General features: G+C 56.4%; 1 protein-coding gene across 1 annotated transcript; it reads right to left on the bottom strand.

Annotated features, from left to right (window-relative positions):
* Positions 1-43: 43 nt before the first annotated feature.
* Positions 44-20,892, bottom strand: KATNB1 (katanin regulatory subunit B1). The gene is made up of 20 exons (XM_008068017.1): positions 20,735-20,892; positions 19,372-19,676; positions 14,692-14,822; positions 12,340-12,457; positions 6,234-6,334; positions 5,907-5,948; positions 5,252-5,335; positions 4,927-5,042; positions 4,577-4,648; positions 4,257-4,407; positions 3,938-4,128; positions 3,704-3,834; positions 3,274-3,324; positions 2,205-2,284; positions 1,952-2,071; positions 1,707-1,856; positions 1,326-1,402; positions 1,178-1,252; positions 813-929; positions 44-476 (listed from the first exon to the last, which is right to left on the bottom strand). Exons 2-20 carry the CDS (start codon positions 19,409-19,411, stop codon positions 344-346), a joined length of 1,980 nt encoding a protein of 659 aa, XP_008066208.1. The 5' UTR covers positions 19,412-19,676; positions 20,735-20,892; the 3' UTR covers positions 44-343.
* Positions 20,893-21,898: the final 1,006 nt, after the last annotated feature.

The following is a 21,898-nucleotide window of genomic DNA, read 5'->3' on the forward strand; positions in this document are numbered from 1 at the left end:
CTGGGAGAGCCTTGTGGCCAGAGAATGTCGCCCCACAAGGAAACCAGGGAATGTTATAAATTTAATAAAATTTGCCTTATAAATTACAGCAGCAGCCCCCGGGCTCAGTTTGCTGCCCTCAAGAAGCAAGAGTTGGGTAAAGCCGGGCAACCGCTGCTAGAGAGAAAGTTATCTCAGAGTTCGGGGCTATGGCCCTTGGGCCAGTGCTGTCTCTTCCAGGGTGGCCACAGGGCAGCAGCAGGGGCCGGGCAGAGGCTTATGGGCCCATGGGCGCACAGGGTACAGGAGCAGAGGCTGAGGCCAGGTCCCATGGGCTGCTGGGTACCACCACCCACTGGGCTCCTCAGTCCAAGCTGGCCATGAGCAGGTGCAGCTCGCGGAAGGCACTGCCGTGGCGGCCGCTCAGGCCTGACTTGCTCTTGACAAGGCCACTGATGCTCCTGAGCTGCTTGTAGCAGAGCCGGCACTTGTGCAGCCTGCGACGGAGGGGCAGGGCCTGAAGGCGCCAGCTGGCACCACCAGGACCCCCACCCAGCCCGGGCCTTTGCTGTCCCAACGATCCAGCCCTTCCTCCCAGGGAAGGCTGAGGACCAGAGCACGGGCCCCTCCCAGGCTGTGCCAGGGTTGGAGGGCACAACCAGGCTGCGGCGGAACCGAGCCACGCCCACCCCGCCCTGAGCAACTGCCCTAGACTCTAAGGCCTCCTCTTTAAGCAATTTCAGCAGGGCCGTCGACAACGGGGGCCCAGGCTACCAGGCCCATGTCCCTTCGCTTGCTGGGTCAGCCCTCCCACCCACTGCCTGGCCCTTTACCTCTCCTCTCGGCTGATGTCCACACCCACAGAGGGCGGAGCCGCCATGATGTCAGTGATCAGGGGCAGAAACCGCTGCAGGATCAGCTTCAGGGAGGTGCAGCCCGTCTGGACATAGCTTCGGGGCAGATGGATGGAGGGAGTCACAGGGCGAGATTCACAGAGGGGAGGCCAGACCCAAACCCCCCATCTCCCTGCCACACAAGGACACACAGGCCTGTTTCTGCTCTGGACCATGGAGGGGACGGCGCTGCTTCCCAGCCACCTCACAGGGACATCGGGCCTTTGGGGGCTCTTCCTGTGGCCCCCGAAGGAGCCTCCTTGCCTTTCCCCCCAGCTGCGTGGCAGGCACAGCTTCCCACACACCTCTCATACTTGCTCTGCAGAAGCTTCTCAATTTGTGGCAAGACCGTGGTGCACAGGTCCAGCTTCCACAGTGAGCTGGGGAGAGACCAGGACACGCCATCAGCCCAGCCCTGCCCCTGCCACCCACTCCCCCACGGCGCCCACTTACGCCTTCTGGTTGACGATGTTCAGGAGGTCCACCACCACCGACAGGTCATTGATGGCCACGGCAGAGTCCACTGACGTCTGTAAACAGAGAACTGTCAGGGGAGGGTGGGGACAGCAGCCCCACGTGGGTATGGTGTGCCCGTCGGGTTTGTTGTGGGGTGTTAGCAAGACTGCACCCAACATGAGGACGCAAGGCCAGGCCTGCAAATGGATGCCCAACGGCAGCATGCAGTGAGCACGATGGAGCCACAGATGGTCGTCATGGTGCAGTGATGGGTGCTGCCGACTCCACCTGTCCCGCACTGTGAGTGGCCTCTTCTCCATTTGGCCCTGAGCCCAGGCAGGCGGGCGGAAGGGGCAGGGAGCGAGGCCAGGCCCTTGCCTTGATGTCACCCGTGGTCCACACAGCTCGCACAGTGTCCAGGTTCTTGTGGCGGCTGGTGAGCACCACACACATGGTATCATGGCCTTTGCGGATCTGTGACATGGCGTCCTCGTCCACCAGCTCAGCCTGCTGGGGGATCTTCACAGCCTGTGTGGGAGAGGCGCCCAGATGCTGGCATGGGAGCCGGCCTCAAAGCTCTGCCTACGACCCCGGGTCTCCACCCACCTTGGTCCCCCACTCACAGGCAGGAAGTCAGAGGCCTTCAGGCCAATAGGCTCATTCCGGGCGGCAGGGATGATGGCGGGCTCGGCCTTGGGTATTGGTGTGGAAGTGACGACCGGGGGCCGGGCCAGGACTTCCAGCTAAGGGGGCGTGAAGCTCAGCAGGCACCAGCCTGAGGCCACCCTCTCTGCCTCCCAGCATGGGGGGCCCCGGGCCTGGGTCAGGACCCCGGCCCTTCTCAAGCCCAAACCACACCCCCTCGACTACACATACATTTGGCACCGGGAATTGCACGTCCACGGCTGAGCCAGGCTTTGCTGCCTCCTTTGCTGCCTCCTTGGCTGTGGCCGTGTCTGGAGGCAAAAGGAAAAGACCACTGGGTCAAGCCAGAAGGATTGGTGAAGAGGGTCAGGGCTCAGGTGGGACTCAGGCAGCATCTGTGACCGGGAGCAAGAGCCAGCGGGCAGCCCTGGAGGAGGCTGGGAGCCAGGGGAGGAGACAGTAGCAGGTTAGCAGTGTGGGGCTCCCAGAGAGGCCCTGAAGCCAGGCCTGGGCCTGTCTTCTCCTCGCCCTACTCAACCTCAGTTCTGTTTGTGGGTGTGACTCAGGGAGCGCCAATCATAAAGCAGATCACATTCTCTCCCTTCTTTTCTTTCTTTCTTTCTTCTGAGTCAGGGTCTCAGTTTGTCACCCAGGCTGGAGTGCAGTGGCATGATCATGGCTCACCGCAGCCTGGAACTCCTGGGCTCAGGTGATCCTTCTGTTTCAGCCTCCTGAGTAGCTGGGACTACAGGTATGTACCACCATGCCTGGCTTATTTTTTATTTTTTGTAGAGACGAGGTCTTGCTATGTTGCCCGGGCTGGTCTTGAACTCCTGGGCTTAAGCAATCCTCCCGTGACACCACTCTGTCCTCCACTGCATGCATCCCCAGCAGATCCATCTGTGTCTGTCTACTGTTGTCTTCCCACACTCAGGTGTGGGCTCCTGAGAAGAACACTGTCTGCCTTGCTCAAGTTCAATCACCAGGGCATTGTGGGGTCCAGCACAAAGTAGATGCTTTAATTTTACTTAAAAAAAATTTTTTTTGTTACATAAAGAAGGGGGTCTTACTATGTTGCCCAAGCTGGCTTGAACTCCTACCTAAAGCAATCCTCCCTTCCTTGGCCTCCCAAAGTGCTGGGGTTACAGGCATGAGCCACACCACACCTGACCAGGTAGGCGCTTTAGAGGGAAGAGATCCAGTGGGGAAGGCTGCAAGTATCCATGAAAGGGGAAGCCCTGGGGGAGAGGCTGGGGTGGGGGTGTCACAGCCTCAGTGCCCAGGCTCTGCCCTGACTCACCGTCCTCTGGGGGTGCTGGGAAGGGCTCACTTATTCGGGGTGGTGTCCGACCTGCAGAAGCAAAGGGGGCTCCTGTCTGTGGGCCCTCCTGGCCAGGATGCCTGGGAACCAGGCCCTATCCATGCAGACACTCAACCCTCTCCTGGCTCCAGAAGCCTCAGCTCTGCCCCTCCCAGCCCACTTGCCCTGTGGGTGCTCCCTTGATTCGGACAGGGCAGAGTATGGGCGTGGTGCAGCAGCCCAGCCTCTGCCAGGGAGTGCCCAGGTACCCTCCGTACCACAGGGGCATTGCCCAGTGAGCTGGGGGGCATGAGGACAGGGCCAGGGCCTGGGGGTTAGGAAAGAGGCCACGGCAAGCCGTCCTCGGACAGGACCCTCCCTCTGTTTCACAGATGAGGATGTGAGCCAAGGGGACGGGAGCTGGGCTTACTGATGCTGTTCTTGGGCTGGAAGATCTCATTGTAGTCCTCGGCGTTCTGGATCTCTGCCCGGGACTCCCGCTCGTCCCGATCATCCTCGCTGCTGGGGCTGCGGCGCTCGCTCTCTGAGTTTCGCTTCACCCTGGGGTGCAGGGCCAAGCCCGAGGGAAGCAAGGGCCCCTGTGAGGCCTGGGGCAAGGCCCACACCTGTGTGCCCCATGCCCTCTGAGGACCCAGCACCCCACCTCTGTGGCTTGCTGCACGTTGTGCTGGGCCGCTCGTAGATGCGCCGGAGGGGGGCGCTGGGGTTGGGTGGCAGCTGTGCCAGGGGCTGGCTGTCCTGCACGGGGTCCTGGGCCACGGTGCCCGTCCTGGTGACCCGCGTCAGATCCACCACGTAGGAGGAGACGTTGCTCTGGGAGAAGGCCACGCCTATCTGCAGGAAGCAGCAGAGCCGGGGTGGGGTCGGGGGCAGATCCCAGAGGGGATGGGAGTGGGGGTCTGGGGTGGAGGCGGGCGGGTGGCCCGGGGGAAGGGTGACGGCGGGCGCCATGTCTCTCTCACCAGCTGGTCATTGCAGATGGCCAGGTCGGCCACCTTGCCCCAGTTCACAAGGACCACATCAAAGCAGCGCTCGGGCTCCCAGCCATAGACACGCAGCGAGTCCTGGCAGCCGCTGTACAGGCAGCAGCCGTCGGGGTTGAAGAGGACACTCCTGGGCCAGGCAAGAGTTGGCCGTGGGTCCTGCAGCCGAAGCCCGGCCATACCTCAAGAAACCAGGAGAGCCCAGGCAGGGAGAGAGCAGAAGCAGAGAGGGGAAAGGCCCACCCACACCCACATCCCGCTGCCCAGGAGGGCTGGCCCACAGCTCAGCGGCCACATACCTGACAGGCCCCGGCTCCCCTTCGATGCAGCTCACCACCTGGAATTTCTCCAGATCCCAGAAGCGGATTGTCCTACAAAGGCAGCCATGTTGTGCTGGAAAGTCAGTTCCCTCTTCTGACTTGGGCCCCAACATGCCATGAAGGCACAGATCCGGGACCTGGGGCCAGGGAACCAGAGCCGGGGAGAGACGGACCAGGGTCCAGTCTGGCTTGGCTGAAAGCCAGTTCAGTCTCCAGGGGATCGTCAGGTGTGTGACGCCCAGGGCAGAGACAGACAGGGCATGGGGACACAGGAGCACAGAGGACAGAGACGAGGGACAGCAGTCACAGGCCCCGCTTCTCCTCCTCACCTGTCCGAGCTGCCAGAAGCCAGGAGGTACTCATTGGGGTGAAACTCCACCACGTTGACAGGCCCCGTGTGACCAGGGAACTCAGACATCATCTTGCCAGCAGTCAGATCCCAAAGCTGCGGGCAGGGCAGGGTGGAGGTCAGGCCCGGGCCAGGAACCCCAGTTGCCTGCTCTCCCTCTCTCCAGACCATGCTCTCATTCACAAATCACTCTCGGCTCTGGACAGGCTTGGGACACGTGAGCCCCCTCAGGAGGGAGGGAGTGAAGACCCAGCCTGGTATGACCCCAGTCTCCACCCCTGGGCCCAGCTCAGGCTGGGAGCTACCTTCACTGTGTGGTCATCTGCAGCTGATGCCAACCACTTCCCATCGGGGCTGAACCGGAGACACCGCACGGCCTGGCTGTGTCCCTGAGAAGGGAGGACAGAGCACTGAGCTCACCCTAGGGTCCTGGCCAACAGGACCCTCTCTGCCTCCTTGTCATCCCTGCCCAACACACCGTGCATCCTGGGGAACAGGCAGAGGGGACAGATGGCCACATTCGGGAGATGTCAGGGAAGGGCACTTTTCCATGTGAGGCCATGGATTGTGTGGTCATATTGTTTGGGAAACAATGTATTTTATGCTTTTTGGTGAGTTAAATTCCTTCTTTTAATGTTAAAGGCCTTGAAAACCACCACAACTAATTAATTGTTAAACACAGTGCTTCCAAACTCACATGAAGAGGAACCCCTTTCACCTACGTCACCAGTTACTGCTGGAGCAGTTTGATAAATACAGCTCTGGTGGCTTCATGGAAAAGCCAGTGGTTCAGCAGGACCACCCATGGCACTCTTGCTCCATTTCAGATCCAGATGCATGCGCTCTGCCCTCACCCATGGTGGACAGCCGTCTCCTCCACCCCCTGCCAGGGTCTGGGCACCGCACCACTCAACACCTGCGAGGTACTCATGAGGTGACCAATAGGCGGTGCTTCCTTACCCTGTACCGGAAGACACAGCCTTTCCTCCTGATGTCCCAGAGCTGTATGGGAAAGAAGCAGAGGGCAGAGTCAGGAGAGGCCCTGACCACGTCCTGCAGCCTGGGCCAGATGACGGTGTGTGGCCGTGAGCAGAGGGGAGGCTCTGGCACCTTCAGGTCATTAAGCCCCACAGTGAGAGGGCGATGGGGACTGCTGGGAAAGCCAGCCGTTCTGAGCAGAAGTGGCTGGCAAATGCCTGCATATCTGCCTTGCCGAGGAGGGGTAGATGCCGCCGCAGAGAGGGAGGTGCCCCTAGGGAAGGGAAGGTCCAGCGGGAAATGTCTCACCTTGATGTTGGTGTCCTGAGAACCAGAGGCTACGAACTCGCCATATGGGTGGAAGTCCAGGCTGCAGATGTTGGCTTTGTGTCCCATGAGGGTGCGAAGAACTGACAAGAACCAAAGCAGAGACGAGGGCATGAGGGGCGAACAAGGCAGCTGGTGGAGAGGGACTGCTGTGCATTGTGAGCAAATGTGACCTGCCCAGGAACATGGGCCCATAACACAGATCTTTCTTTTCTTTTTGTGAGTCGGAGTCTCACCCTGTCGCCCGGGCTGAAGTGGAGTGGCACACTTACGGGCACCTCAGCATCAACCTGGCTGGGCTCAGGCAATCCTTCTGCCTCAGCCTTCCAAGTAGCCAGAACCACAGACGCACACCACCACACCCAGCTAATTTTTTTATATATTGTAGAGACAAGGTCTCACTACGTTGCCCAGGCTGGTCTCGAACTCCTGGGCTCAGGCAGTCCTCTTGCCTCAGCCTCCCAAAGTGCTGGGATTACAGGCTTGAGCCACTGCACCTGGTCAATACAGATCTTAAAAATGAGAAAATGGATGGGGGTCCCACCACCCTAACAACTCATCCTCTGCTTTTGAGAGATGACAGCCCTGTCTGTCATTACTCAAGTCCATGCCACACACTCGCTACCACATGTGCCCCTGGCTCGTCCCGGCGTATTCTCACATGAGTGACACCTGGGACAGCAGAGCCAGGTGACCACCTTGGCAGCCAGGCCTTGTGGATGTGGAGCCTATGGTCTGCAGGGCACTCCAGCCCAGCCCATTCAGTGCGAGGAGAGAGATCAGGAGAGGTTCAAGCTGGGAGAGAACTCTGCTGGGTTAAAAAGAGAAATCCAGGAAGGTCTTAGCTCTGGAGAGGTGGCATTTGAGCAGATGTCAGTGGGTGAAGAACAAGGGATGCTGGGGAGGAAGTGGGCAAAGGCCCCAAGGAGAGCAAGTCTGGGGTGGCCCTGGTGCTCACACAGGTCCTCTGGGGTGACCCCTGTCTGAGGGGTGTTAGGGGTGGCTATGAGGACACACTGTGAGGATTGAGAGCACACAGGGAGGACACGACAGACTGGAGAATTCTCACGGGGCAGAGATTGTCACCTACTGCTGCCCTAGGACCACACTTCCCATCTCTCAGGCAGTTTTCCGGCTGGGCCCGGCCTGGAGGCAAACCTGCGTTACTGCCTCATGGTGTCCTTTGACACCATTGAGAGCCGTCTCGTGTCTTGTTTTTTGAAAGATGCATCATTCCATGGCCTGAATGAAACCGACCAGCCTGGGAGTGCTTGGGACCAAGGTATATGGGAGTCTGGCCCTTCTTATGTTTGAGCCAAGGTGAAAGTGGGTGCCTTGTGAGGTAGTGAGCGCTCTGTTGCAGGAGGTGTTCAAGACCCCAGACGTAGCACTTCAGGGATAGGAGAGTAGAAGTCCAAGCAGTGGGTGAATTAAATGGACACTACTGTGTGACCTTCACCCTTCAACATCAGGATGTGGGCTCTGAGCCAGACAGTCCCGGGAGCCCTCCAGCCTTCTCCTCACTTGCTGTGTGTTCCCCGGCCAGTTGCTTGCCCTCTCTGAGCCTCAGCTGGGTCATAGCATTGAGTAAGCAAATGGACACAGAGTGCTTAGCACAGGCTCAACACACGGCAAGTGCTCAATAAGTGCCCATCCTATTTATTCCCATTCTAACGTCTTCCTGCAGAGGCCTGCCTTCATCCCGCCTGTCTGACCCCTTCCGTCATGACTCAAGTCCCCAGAAACTGGATTGCACACTCCTTGCACGCTGGGCCTTCTTCTTCCCCCACAGACCTCAGAGCACATGCTCTTCTCCCTCTTCTGGCTCCAGTGACAATGCACTCCCAGTGCAATGGCCATCTGGGTGCCTCCCTCATTCCCAGACACCTGTTGAGCACATCTGTGTTCAATGGCTGAGGGGTGTTCAATGCCACTCCAACGGCAGGAGGTGGGCAAGGGCCCGAGGCCGCACAGCAGGGCCAGAGCCAGAATGTGGGTAGGCACCTGCCTCTCAGGAAGCACTTGCCTCCCAGGGAACACTTCCCTCTCAGGGAGCACCTGCCGCTCGTGCTTCCCCTGGGTCAAGGAGCTGATCCATCCTGAAACTTTGAGGACAGGGCCAGGCACAGGAAGCACAGGAGCAAAGGCCACTCCTCTTCTACTGCCCACTGCACCCACCATCCTTCTATGTGCTCCTGCAGCAGGCCGTCAGGTGCTGGAGCTGGGATGAGGCCACCTTTGCCCCTGGAGTCTGTCAAATGGACACCTGCACCAGAGCTGCAGCAGCACCTGAGCAGCCGTCTCTCCTTGCTCTGTGAGGCTGCCAGGTGCTGCTGGGGCTTGTCACAGCCTTGCTGGCCAAGGAAGCCTCGGGGACACATGCTGCCCTGTCCAGGGCCCGGAAGACACAGCCTCATGCTGGCTCCTGCCCCGGTCCACACCCACCCCAGCCACTCACACCCCAGAGCAAGGCTTCCGAAAGCCTGTCCTGCCCCAGGACATGGCGGGGCCCCACCCCTGTGTGGGCTGGCTTCCTGTGGATCCTGTGGGATCCGCTGGGCTGAGCCACCCTCGCCCTCTGACCACACTGTGGAAAGCAGGCAGGGCCACATTCTTCTGGAGTGAGTCCTGCCCTTGCTCTTCAGCCCCGGGAAGGCCCTTGGAAGGCCTCCCAATGCGTAGGCTTGGTCGCAGGATCTGGGAACTGCAGAGTGGAGGGATTCCAGGGTCTGTCTGCTCCATGCAAGAATCTCCAAGCCCTTCAGCCGAAAATGCTCAACTTCTGCTTGCATCCTCTGGCGATGCCTTTCCAGGCAACTGCTGTGCCAGGTGGCTCTCCTGGAACCCTTTTTTACACCTGCCTCTCATATCGCTGTCACTCACACCCTGGCAGCTGGGGGTGGAGGGGCACTTGAGGTTTCAGCTCTGCCTGCGGAGGGCAAGTTTCTCTTTCACTTGAGAACCCCCCCAAACGCGAGGCAACCAATGGCAGAACAGAGAACACGGAGATGGCAGTCCTGATACCAGGATTCGAGCTTCAGGTTTTGCCCTGGACAGTGACAGTATCTCGGTGCCCTGCCTGGGTCTTGCTCTTCTACCCTAGAAGGGTCCTTGGAAGGCCTCCCAGTTTGCGGGATGATAGTTTGCCTATCATCTCTCAAATAAGGGGGCCCTATCAACACGGCTCTGCATTAGAATCACGTAGAAGCAGCTTCTGGGGCACGCCAGTACTGAATAAGGATCTTAGGGTGGGTTCTGGGCTATGAGTCTGTATTGAGCTCCATTTGGGATAGCCTGCCCTTGCTGTCCAGGGCCCAGGAATCGAGTAGTCTTCAGTCTTTACTCCTCAGCCACCTCAAGGAATTCCTCACATTTCCCTTCCTAAGCACAACCATTGTGGCTGAGAGCCTGGGAGGGGGGCACAGCACCCGTGGCTTCTCTCTTTGTCCCGAGTGTCCAGTGGCCGTCCGTTGGGTCCAGGTCGAGAAGTGGACTGCCTGAGCCTTCCTGCCATCTCAGTTTGAGCCTAGCTCCTCCCTAGCTTGCTCAAGTACAGCAATGTCCGAGCACAGCATGGCCAGGGCCCTGGGGTGCCCAGGCAGTGGGATCACATGCTGAGACGCGAAGTGCACAGCTCTGTTTGTTGTCAAAGAGGTCCTGGACTCCTCTGTTCTCATTTTTCTTTTTTGAGTTGGAGTCTCATTCTGTTGCCCAGGTTAGAGGGCAGTGGCACGCTCCCAGCCAACGTAGCCTTGACCTGCTGGGCTCAGGTGATCCTTCTGCCTCAGCCGATTCTTCCGCCTCAGCTTTCCAAGTAGCTGGAACTATAGGCACGCTAACTTTTTGATCTATTGTAGAGATGAGGTCTCACCATGTTGCCCAGGCTGGTCTCAAACCCACAGGCTCAGACAATCCTCTCATCTTGGCCTCCCAAAGTGCTGGGATTGATTATAGGCTTGAGCCACCACACCCAACCTCCTCTTTTCTTAAACAGACTGTCACTAGGCAGGAAGGTATCATTCAAGAGGCCCACGGGCACTCTCTTTCCTGAGGGCCACCTACACAGAAGACTTCTCCTGTCCTTGAGCACAGTGAACCTCACAGTGAACCTCACCATGGTCACTGGCTGCGGTCTTGCAGCAGACGTAGAGCATGAGCCACAGGAGAGACCCAGAAGCACCTCCGGGTCCCAGCCAGGCAAGAGGGGCTCTCCTCTGGCAACACAGCCTCGGCAAAATCCACGCTGCTACTTCTTCTCCTGGGCTCAGGTAGGCGGCCTCCTGCCCAGCATGCCAGAAGGTCCAAACCAGGACTGCCAGAAAGCAGCCGGCAAGCAGGTCTTATTTGGACCTCGAATGCTGGTGGCATGGTGTTCTAAAAACATGCTGAATGAGCTGTTAACATGTAAAAATGGACAGATTCTGTAGAAATCTCCAGGTTTCCAGCCGTCTTGAAAAATCCATAGAGCTAGCAACACCCACTGAAGCAGAGAGGCGGTAGCTGAGACTCCACTTGGTCCAGAACTGAGGGCACGAGTTTCCAGAATGAAAGGACCCAGCAGAGACCTTGCCTAGAGTGAAAATAGACCATACCGAGGGAGAGTCATATCTGTGAACCATGAGGACTCAGGGACAAAGACCCTGCAAACTTGCAGAGAGAGAGAGAGAGAGAGAGAGAGAGAGAGAGAGAGAGAGAGACACAGACACACACGGGGGGGTGGGGGGAGAAGGAGGGAGAACGAACAGAAGGAGGACACTGGCTCCCAGCAGCAATCCTGGAACCTACAAGGCAGTGGAGCTGCACCTTCAAAATTCAGAGGGCAAATAATTTCCAACCTAGAATTCTATTCTCAAACTCAGGGGAAAAAAAGAAGAGTGAAAAAGAAGATGGGGTTAGAATAAAGGCCTTTTCAGCCATGGAGTCTCTAACACTACACCTGCCACACACCCTTTCTCAGTGAGCTCGGAAGGCATCAAGGAGCAGGAGAAAACCAGGAAAGATGACAACGTGGGACCTGGAGCAGCAGACGGCTAGAGAGAGTTCCCTGGAGAGGTGACAAGGAAGACCAGGACAACAGCTGGTGCTCCCAGACCCTGGGACCTGGAGGACGGAGGCTCTGGAAGACACGCCTGGATTATGAGATGGGTTTGAAGGACACAGGAGGACATTTACCCCCCTGCAGAGAATGTGGGGTTGAGTTAGTAACAGGAACACGGAAAACACAGAGATGAAACCAAGTGAGAAAAAGAAAGGAATATAATCAGCAGTGAAAGGAATTTACAGGGTCCTTGCAGCGTCAACACTGTTTCAGCAGTGACGCTGGAGGATGGAAGGAGGAGTGCCATGAGGGACAGGCGAGGGGCAGGGGCGATACAGTCAAGCCCCCTCTTCTGCAGTAGCAAGGCAGTAGCTCATGGGACGTTTTTTTAAAAAAGAAAAGAAAGAGACTACAGTATAACCTGTTGTTTGGAAAAGGGAAGGTAATCAGAATGAGAGACCCAAGCACAGAAAATTGAGGCTCTTGGAGAAAGGGCAGGAGGGGAGGCTCCTTTTTGTCATTGTGAGTAACAAGGAGATGCTGTAAACTCTGTAATGTCCATAAAGATGAAAATGGAGCTAATGCAATCATAAGCAGACAGACCTGGCCACCTCAGGCCTGATTCCTGGTGGCCCCAGTGAACCGAGGCAGAGCAGGGGTCCCGAGTCAGGGTACATACTCCCTGGTTCTTCACGGCGCTCCCCACACAGCTGCCACCTCACTGGTTCACATGTCCTGTGGGGCCCCCAGTGATATGACATCTCTCCAGGTTCTGAATCTACACACACCCACCCACACACCCACCCATCCACACACTTGTTCATGCAGACATTTCCAAGCCGCCCCCTCAGTGCCGGCGCTCAGGAGGTGGTGGTGCACGCAGTTACCAAGCTCTTGGGGGCAGGCTGGGTACCACACTGTCTGGTCAGTGCTCCAGAAGTGAAGCAGCCAACCTAGTCGGGATGGTCTTCCTGGAGGAAGCAGTGTGACCGCAGAGCCTGAAGACTAACACAGGCATGCATGTGCGGGAGGGAGAGCGCAGAGGCCTACTTTTGGCAGCTTCCAGGTCCCAGACGCGGATGGAACCCGACTGGGAGCCGGCCACAATGAGCTCCTCAGGGGTGTTGAGGCGGACACTCTCCACTGGTGATGTGTGACCCGTCAGGCTCTGTGGAGAGAGGATGGCAGCTTCAGTGCCTTGCCTGGACAGACTACCCCCACAGCTGCTGCCCCAAATTCTGGGTCCCCAGGAAAGGTTTCAGCAAGTGACAAAGGCAGGGAGGTTGCACTCCCCCAGGGCCGCACCCAGGCTCTCCTGCAGACCCTCCTCAGCCTCAGCTTCCAGACCTCGTCACCCCCACCGCTCCCTCTTCCCACCATCCTCTGACATGGGTGTCACCTGCAGAAATGGCCCTGGGCCCCCTGGAGGGGAGCAACTGGCCAAGATAAGAAGATGCTGTCCCTTTAGCCTTAAGTCCAAAACTCCCCACCCCCATCTCCACTCTCTGCCTGACACAAGCTCCCCAGCAAGGGAGGCCATGGCAGCACTGAGGCCTAGCTCTAGAGGCTCACATCTCACAACTCTGGAAGCCCTCGCTCTCCAAGGCTGCCTGCCCCTTTGGGGGTAGGAGAGGGAGGAAGACTTCCCATTGTCTGTCCTGTATCTTTTGGATGCTGAGCTGTACGAGTGGATCACATAGTCAAAAATAAATAGAAGTGGCCGGGCTCAGTGTCTCACGCCTATAATCCCAGCACTTTAGGAGGTAGAAGTGAGAGGATTGCCTGAGCCCAGGGATTTAAGACCAGCCTGGGCAACTTAGTGAGACCTCGTCTCTACAATAAATTAAGGATATCCTGAGCCCAGCAGGTCGAGGCTGTGGTAGCTGTGAGTGTGTCACTGTACTCCAGCTCTAAGTAAACAAACAAATAAGCAACAGAGTGAAGTTCTGACATAAATAAATAAATGCATACATACACACACACAAGTATGGCCTAGGAGGAAGTTCCAGGTGAGGGAGAACCTGGCAGGCTGAGGGCATGGAAGGCCTGACCACTGCACCTGATGTCTGAGAATAGTTGAAGGCCCCAGACGACTAACCATGCCTCCCTGGCGCAAGAGATGGGGTCATTGTTGGTTCTTTCTCAATTTGTGTCTGTTACTACTTCAGCCTTTCAGGGGAAAGAAAACACATTTCAACCCTAAAAACAAAGTAAAACAAAACCAAGCGTCTCCTTCCTCCTGCACCTGGTGCCCTGGCTGGGGCTCGGGTGGATGGAAGTTCTCTCCAGATCACACTAAAACACTGAAGTGATGACATTCTACTCATCAGTAGACTCTCTCACCAGTTTTTTGTCTTTATTTCTTCAGGGGTCGAGAGAATAAGAGAATGATGACATTCTTGCCCTGAGTTGGCAGGGACGGGGGAGGAAGGGCAGGTTTCTGTGCTGCTGGTGAGAATGCAAATGGATTTCTGGAGGGCAATTTGGCAATCTGTTTGGAAAGCTTTTAAACAAGTGCACACCCTTGGATTTAATGCCACGATCACAGATCTGCTCCAAGATGTAGGGGTATAAGGATGTTCACCACTGGGTGGTTCAGGCTGAGAAAAGAACCTCCCTGCTGATGACGGGGAGTGGCCAAGCAGATGAATCGCATCCCTACGATGGAATACCACGAGGCCATTAACAACTATGTCATAAAAGAGGATTTGTTGACACAGGAAAATCCTTGCAACATTGTTATTTCAATAAACCAGGCTACACAAGAGTAGAAAAATATTTTTATATCTTTATGTGTGTGCACTTATATGTGTATTTGTATTTATACGTGTGTACCTGCATGGACAAGTATACATATCTATCTCAGCATCTACAGGGACACAGACCAAAACACCAACTACAGTGGTCTTTGAATTACCTATATGTAATTAACATTTGTGTTTCCTCCCTTATGCGTTCTTGTTTTGGAAGTTTTCATCATTGAACTGAGTTGTGTAACTAGGGGAAGATGCTATTCGAGAACGAGCTCCCTAATCAGCTCCAGCCAGTTCCCCTCACATCCCTGTGGTAGTATGAGGCTGGGAATGAGTCAAAACAAGCACCCCCGTGTAGCTGCCAGGCAGGTGGGCGGGGGGTGGGTTCTAAGCCTTTCAACTCGGCCACAGTCCTGGGGCTTATTTTAACCCTTTCCCGTAGACTGCTTAGAGTTCTGTCCCACGAGCAGGTGACTCCCTCGTTTCTGAGGGCTGGCCACTGTCGTAGTCACCTGGATGGCCCCCACCAGATGGGGTACCCTGGGCCCAACAGAACCCGCAAAGCTGCCTACTCCCTAGCCACCAACCTGGCCTGCCTAGTCCTCTCCCCAGGCCCTTTTCCCACCCCTGCCGGCCAGCTGGGGCTCACCATGATGCAGTTGGGCTTGTTAATGGACCACAGGTTGACGCGGCAGTCATCCCCGCCGGTAGCCAGCAGCCGCCCAGAGGCTTTGCCCAGCACCAGTGAGGACACATTGCTGGCGTGTGCGACAATCTCCTCTATACAGGAAAGAGAGGGAGAGGCATCAGGGGGCTTAACAGGCACAGCTCCAGAGCCTGGATCCCAGCAGAGGGATCTGCCTTCTTCAGTCCCCCTTAGTACCCAGACACTCCGTGGAGCTGTCGGACCAGCAGACAGGACAGGGTGTGGGCCTGAGGCAGAAATGACAGTTTCTCAACTTCAGTCATTCCTGCCCTACCCTTAGGCCTCATGACTTTTTTTCCCTTTTCTGTACATCACCTAGTAATATTGACTAACTATACACAATTTTTAAAGTTGACTTGCTAGCCAGGCACAGTGGGTCACACTTATAATCCCAGCACTTTGGGAGGCAGAGGCGAGAGGACGGCAACTTGGGGAGACCTCTTCTCTACAATAAATAAGAAAATTAGCTGGGTGTGGTAGTGCACACCTGTGGTTCCAGCTCTTTGGAAGGTTGAGGTAGAAGGATCATCTGAGCCCAGTAGGTCAAGGCTGTGGTGGCTGTGAGCATGCCATTGCACCCTAGCCTGGGTGACAGAGTGAGACTCCAACTCAAACTAAATATATAAACAAATAAAAATAATAACAATAAAAAATAAAGTTGACTGCTATGTTTATGAGCTTTGTCTTAAGAAATATACTTGAAATTATAAGTTTGATACACTTAGGATATTTTGTCTATGATAGAAAAAGAAAAACAATTATTAAAATACAAAATGTTGGGTCAGGTGCAGTGGTTCACACATGTTATCTCAGCACTTTGGGAGGCCAAGGTGGGAGGATCACTTGAGCCCAGGCGTTTGAGATCAGCCTGGACAGCATAGTGAGATCTTATTTCTACGAAAAAAATTTAAAAATTAGCTGGGCATGGTAGTGGTGCACGCCTGTAGTCCCAGCTACCCAGAAGGCTGAGGTGGAAGGATTGCCTGAGCCCAGGAAGTCGAGGCTGTGGTGAGCTGTGGTCATGCCACTGCACTCCAGCTGGGGCAACAGGGACCCCCAACTCAAAAAATAAAAATAAATGTCAACTCACGCACCACCCGTACACACAGACCCTGCTGTGGGAAGAATAACTGAGTCAACTCCCAACGAGTTGCCCAGGTGAGCTGGCACAGGGATCTAGCTCCCAGGTCTAGAGCCACAAAGCGCGATCCAGCCCAAGCTGTGCTACGGCTACTGAGTTGAGGGCCGGGCTCCTGGTGAACAGGAATAATGATGGTTCCTGCTTCCTGCCTGATGCTGAGGATTCCCTGGGAACATGCCCATGAGCTGCTTAGTGGTGGGCTGTGCTGTGCCTGTGAGGCAGGCTCAGAGAGGGCAAGGTGGCCCCATGTGGGCACAGAGGGCGAGCTTCATGACAAAGGGGCTGGAGGCAGCAGACCGGGCATACAGGTCAGGGTGAGGGCTGACTAGATGGAGGAGGAAGCCGTATAGACAGCCATGGGGACCTGGCCTAGATTCAGGCAATAGCAGGAGCAGCAGGCGTGAGCCTCAGAGAGTCTCATCCATGCTCTGTGGCGAGCACAGCATGAGCCGGGAGCCAAGAGGCAGCCCAGGCCTCCAAGCTGGCCTCTATGTGAGTTCCTCCTGGAAGTGAAGAGGACAGACATGTCTCCCGACACAGGCCGGGGGAAATCCCAATGTGTAGCACCCTGAGGCAAGTAGCAGTCTGGCGTGGTGACGCCAAGGGAAAGGGTGTTGCAGCCATTCCACAGAGGGACCCAGCTCCAGACCCTGCCAGGTGTGTCTCAAGTGGGGGCTCAGATCACAGATGGTTGGGGAACTAGGCCCAGGAAAGCTGCTTGTTGAGCGGCCTGGCCCAGAAGCACTATTGACAATACCTGGGGGACTGAGCCCCAGGCTGGACTTCACCAATGACACATCACCTCAGGTCTGGCCAGGGCAGAGCTGGCACCAGCAGTGTCCACGCCAGCAAGGGCGAGACTTCCCTGCAGGCCCAAACACAAGCGTCAGTGCTTGGATTCATCACTTGGATCCAGGAGAGCTGGGCCTCTCTAGTCCCCATCTCACCCAAGGAGACTTCAGTTCTCTGGACACTGTGGGGACCCACACCTGGGAGCCCTGCAACTCTGGCCACAGACACATGTCTGTTCAAGAGCTCTGTCCAGCCCAGAAAGAGGTCAAGTCTCCTGCTCTTTGAGCATCCTGTTTCTGAGCCTTGGCCCCCTCCCCTTCTTGAAGACACTCCCTGTACGGGCTACCTGCATCCTACCTGGAGGCCTCAGTCTGTCTACCCTGGCTCTTACCCTTCTCAGGGAAAGTGTGGCTGGGCCCACCTTCCTGGACCTCAGGACTACCGCTCCTGGAGGCAGCCATTAATTCATAATAGTATTCCTGGGTACCTGCTCTGGGCATAGCATGGGGCTGTGAGGAGCAAGAGAGATCCGAAGGAGATAAGTTTCCTGCTCCTATGTGATCAGATGGTTCCAGGACAGAACACAGAGCTGCTAGAACCCCAGACTTCGGGATGAGGATTTAGAAGCTGGGCCTTCCAACTTAGGCTGCTTAAAGGGGAGGGCCACTTCCCTCTAAGCAGCCTGACCAGGGACCCACTGTAGACCCTGGAGGCATGAGGTGGGAGTGTGGGGCACATCACAGGCACCCACAAAGAAGGCCTAAGGCACTGGCCCCGAGAGCTCCCCCATGGCCTGGCTTGAAGGACAGCAACCACCAATGGGCCAGGCCTGGGGACTTGATTTTCACGTAAATACAAATCCTCAGTGTCTACTGGCAGGTCAAGCTCAGGTGGTACGACCCAGGCCAAAGCTGGGGAACACTGGCCACAAGTGCTGAGGACTCGCACCCCAAATGGGAGACAAACAGAATGGGCTTCAACAACTCCATGTGGCTGAGCTCCTTGATCCTCACCAGACCCCAGAGCCTAAGGGAGCCAGATGTCACATGGCATTGGGCTCTTACATCTGTTTGCTCTCATGGAAACCATGGTGCACATGAAATCACCAGTGGATGCCCGATATGTCTGATTTCATTACCTCCTGCCTGAACCCTCTGATGGCTTGGCCTTGCCTTTAAGATAAAGCCTTGGAAGGGCTGGGGTTCTGTGAACACATGCCCTAGCAGAGCTTACTAGTTTCATGTGGCACCATGCTCCTCCCGCTGCTGTGCCACAGCCCATGGCCCCCTTTGAGCCCTTTCAAAACACTAAGCTTCCTGCCTCAGGGCCTTTGCATTCGCTGTCCGTGCAGGCTAAAGCATCACTACCCCAACAACCACCCCATCACCCAGCTAATTGATTCAAAGCACAGGCACCAGCCCTAACTTTGAGGAGACAGATGGATAGGGTTATCCAATTACTCCTAATGCCTTCCCAGGCTTTGGGCTTCCACTCTACAGAGGCCTCGACTATTCTGTCTCCCACTGGCTCCCTGGAACCTAGCTCTATGCTCGAGAAAGACCAGTTGTTGAAAGGATGGATATGCAATCCCAACAAATACAAAGTCATTCTGCCCAAAGTGTACCCCCCTTGGGGAACCCCAACAGGTTCTCCCAGAACCCCAGGGCTTTGGGGAACAGCATGGAAATGACCCAAGCTTCTCCCTGTACACATGAGGAAAGAGGTCCAGCAAAGAGTTTTGCCCAGGGTCTCATAGTTTAAAAGTGGCGGAGTCTTGCCCCAGACCCTGAAAACAGCTCAGGGCCAGTTCACAGTAGATTGTGACCAGGTGGAGCCCATTAAAACTATGCCAACCAGTTATCACCAGTGGTGTAGAGCCCACAGAAGTGCCAGTGTGTATGGGAGTCCTCACAATATGCTCTGGGGACACCTGGGATTCCTCTAGATCCTTTCAGAGGGCCTGAGAGGACAAAACTGCTTCATAATAATACTAAGACGGCATTTGCCTTTTGCATTCTCATTTGCTCACAAGCATATGATGCCCGAGTTTTCCAGAACATCACTAGTGGCATATTTAACATGTCTCATTATCAATTTCTAACATGGTAAACATTGACAGCTATAACGCCCATGAACAAAAGCACCATAAGGTCCTCAATAACTTTTCAAAGTATAAAGGATTATGATCAAAGCACTTAGAGCCACTAATAAAGTAACGGTGGGGGTGGATGGAGCTCACACTCAGTTACATCCAGAGCCCTGTTCCCATCCCTCTGCCCAGCCCTTGCACACCTTCATGGCCACCTCAACCCCAGTCCCAAGCTGCTTTTCTCTGACTAGGGAAGTCTGACCTGTGAGATGTCTGAAAATGCTGAGAAGATCTCAGCATGTTCATTTCTCACCCATTCTGCCTGTCAGCCCAATGGAAATCCTGTGCTAAGTGCTTTATTCATTTAATTCGGTTGCTTGAAGTTCACAGCAACTACAGAATGTGATTACCTCATTGTACAGATGAGAAAACTGAGCCTCAGAGAGGCTAAGTCTCCTGCCCAATATCACACAGCTAAGATTTACATCTTGGGGTCTATCTTACTCCAAGGCCTGGGAGTCTCCCCTTGTGCTGGGTTCAGGCTGCCCAGCAACAAGCCAACTTACAGCATAAACAGGGTGAAAAAATGAAAACTACTCACGTAACTTCCAGGCTGTCTTGGTGACCACAGGTGTGGCCATCCTTCAGCCGGTTGGCACCAGAAGCCCCAACCACAAGACGAACTGCGCTTTCCTCGTGGGGTGGGGGTGGATCCCCCCCAGATCCACCAATCAAGTTGGCAGGGAGTCCCCACACATCCAGGCAGAGGGAATGCCTCGTTTCCAGGCCCTGGACTGCCTCCTGGTTTTATGTCTTCCACAGCAGCAACAGCAGCAGCCTGTGCACATCTGTCAAGATCCTGAATCATGGAACGTCAGGCTTGTGCCATCTCAGCTCAACACTGGGCTGCAACACAATCAGAGGTGATGGCTTGCTGGGAAACAGTAAGAGCTGTAACTCTCTGGATCACCAAGATTACTAATATAGAACAACACCCACCAAAGCCACCCAAGTCGGAAGCTGTGTTGCAAGCCGGGTATGAGAATCTGCAGAGGGGGCACCTCAGGCAGGCTGACTTGGAAGACAGAGAAAAAGAAGGCCCTCCCAGAGGCTCAGATAATGGGAAGCGGCTCTGCCCCAGGATGCTGGCTGCCTTAAGTGCAGCAGCCGCAGTGGGGCGGGGAAGACCACGTGTCTGCAATTCACATAGATTTCTGGGAGTCACTGTTTTTGCCTGACGCATGGGAAGATGGGTGGAGTCGGAAGCTAGGCTTAGCGGCCCATGAGAGGCACCCCAGAGACAGCTATTGAAGCCCTCTCTAGGAAGAATCTCAAAGATGACCCTCAACCCCACCCCCAGCTCCTAGCAAGGGAACTACTCCTGCCCCCCGCGATTCCCAAGGACAGGGCTAGGAACTAGGCCTCCAGTCCGGGCGTGAGCGGTATGACTCCTCACTCCTCTTTCCCATTAACCCTCTCCCCTCTGTGCCCTTTCTCCTGGGCCCCCCAGTTCTGTCTCTCTAGTCCTTCGTTCGCACACCTCCTCTCCCTGCCCCCTGGGTCCCCTATTCGTGCACATCCTGTCTCCCGAGCTCTCTAACTCGCCCTCTGCCTCGCCAGACCCCCTTCTCTGCCCTTTCCCGTATACTGTCGGTGTCTCCCATTCATTCACTCTCCTATTCTCTTGACCCTATTCATTGCTTATCCTCCTCCAGAACCCCAGCTCTGCTTCCGCCCTCTCTGGTTTTTCCCCCACTGCGGCCTCCACGCCGACCCCGCTCGTCGGGAGGCTGGGACTGATCCCTCGGCCTCGCCCGATCCTCCCACCTCTCAGCTTGCTGGCCACGAGCTCTAACCTCCCCACTACCGGAGCCCTCTCCCCGCATCCCGGACGGCCCGGCCTGGCCCAGCCCAGCCCGGGGCCCACCGTCCCCTCGCTTCCTCGTCCCCCTTGCCTACTCCACCTGCAGCAGCGGCTCCGGAGGCCGAGGCTCCGCTCCAGGCGCGACCCCCACTTGCCTCCATCCCCTGCCCTGATTGGCCGCTGCTTGACAACCGACCCTCACAACAAAACCTCTGTCCCAGAGCCCCGCCCACCTCGCCTCTCGCACCAATCAGCCGCCGAGAGCGCCCCGCCTCTCGTCAGGATTGACCAATAGAAGCAGGCGCTTCTGCCGCTTTTCCTAAGTATCCGCCCTCTCTTCCTGAATCGGACTAATCACTAGGAAGGAGCGTTCAAGAGCCGTCCCCCGGGCTCTAAGGAACCAATGCGGGCTGCCATTTCCTCGGTCCCGCCTCCGACTCAAGCTGTCCCTTCTTCACCCTCTCCTTCTCTTCCTCCAACCTAGTTTGCATTTGAAATAGTTGCGAGACGCCCACTAATGGCGGTTGCGCCAATCGCTTTAGCAAGTGTCCTGGATCAACCAATAAGCGTCCTCATTATTAAAAAAAAAAAAAAACCAGCTGCCCGGCAGCCAATGGGAAGGAGACGTCGGGAGCCGTGTGAAGCCGCGGACCTGCCATTTTGGAGTGGGGCGGGGCGGAACCCGCCCTTGGTCTGCGTTTTGCCCAAGTTCCTCCCGGTTTCCCTTCGCTGCGCACGGAGCCGCGGTGGCGCGAGGACTCGCCCCTCTCCTTGGAGCCGGACGCCGACCTGAATCCTCCACGGGAGTCCTAGAAGCGGGCGGCCTGGTTCCGAGTGAGGTCGGGCGTGGAGTCCAGGAGCGCGGCCCCGGCGAGCGGACGAGTGGACAGGTGGCCGTGCCCTGAGGGGACCGCGGTGGAGGAAGGAGGCTGGGACCGGCCGCGAGTCCGCGCTCCTCGCGTGGCCCCGCTGCCTGCGGCCGCTTAGGGCGGACTCGGCCCCCGCAGCCTCCCTCCCCGGGCCGGGCCCTGTCGGCCGAGCCCTTTCGGACCCTCCCTGCAGGGGCTGCTCCGCCTCGCGTCACGCTCGCCACCACCCTGAGGGGGAGGAATTCTGTTCTCGCCTACAGGCCAAGAAGCCGAGGCTCGGGTTAAGGTGTTCGTAAAAGACCGCACAGCCAGAAAGTAGTGGCCCTGGGGTTCGAGTCTTTTGTTCATGAGGCCAGAGCCTGGGGGATTCCCGGTTGTACTGAATCCCCTCTGCC

This window comes from Carlito syrichta, unplaced genomic scaffold, assembly GCF_000164805.1.
Source record: "Carlito syrichta isolate Samal-C Ts95f unplaced genomic scaffold, Tarsius_syrichta-2.0.1 Scaffold309854, whole genome shotgun sequence".
Lineage (NCBI taxonomy): Eukaryota > Metazoa > Chordata > Mammalia > Primates > Tarsiidae > Carlito > Carlito syrichta.

Coding starts and splice junctions, on each gene's coding strand:
- KATNB1 (XM_008068017.1), bottom strand. CDS start 19,411: ATGGCCACACCTGTGGTCACCAAGACAGCCTGGAAGTTAC. Junction 5,949..6,233: donor CTCAGGACACCAACATCAAG/GTGAGACATTTC, acceptor TTTCCCATACAG/CTCTGGGACATCAGGAGGAA. Junction 2,285..3,273: donor CCCAGCACCCCCAGAGGACG/GTGAGTCAGGGC, acceptor TTTTGCCTCCAG/ACACGGCCACAGCCAAGGAG.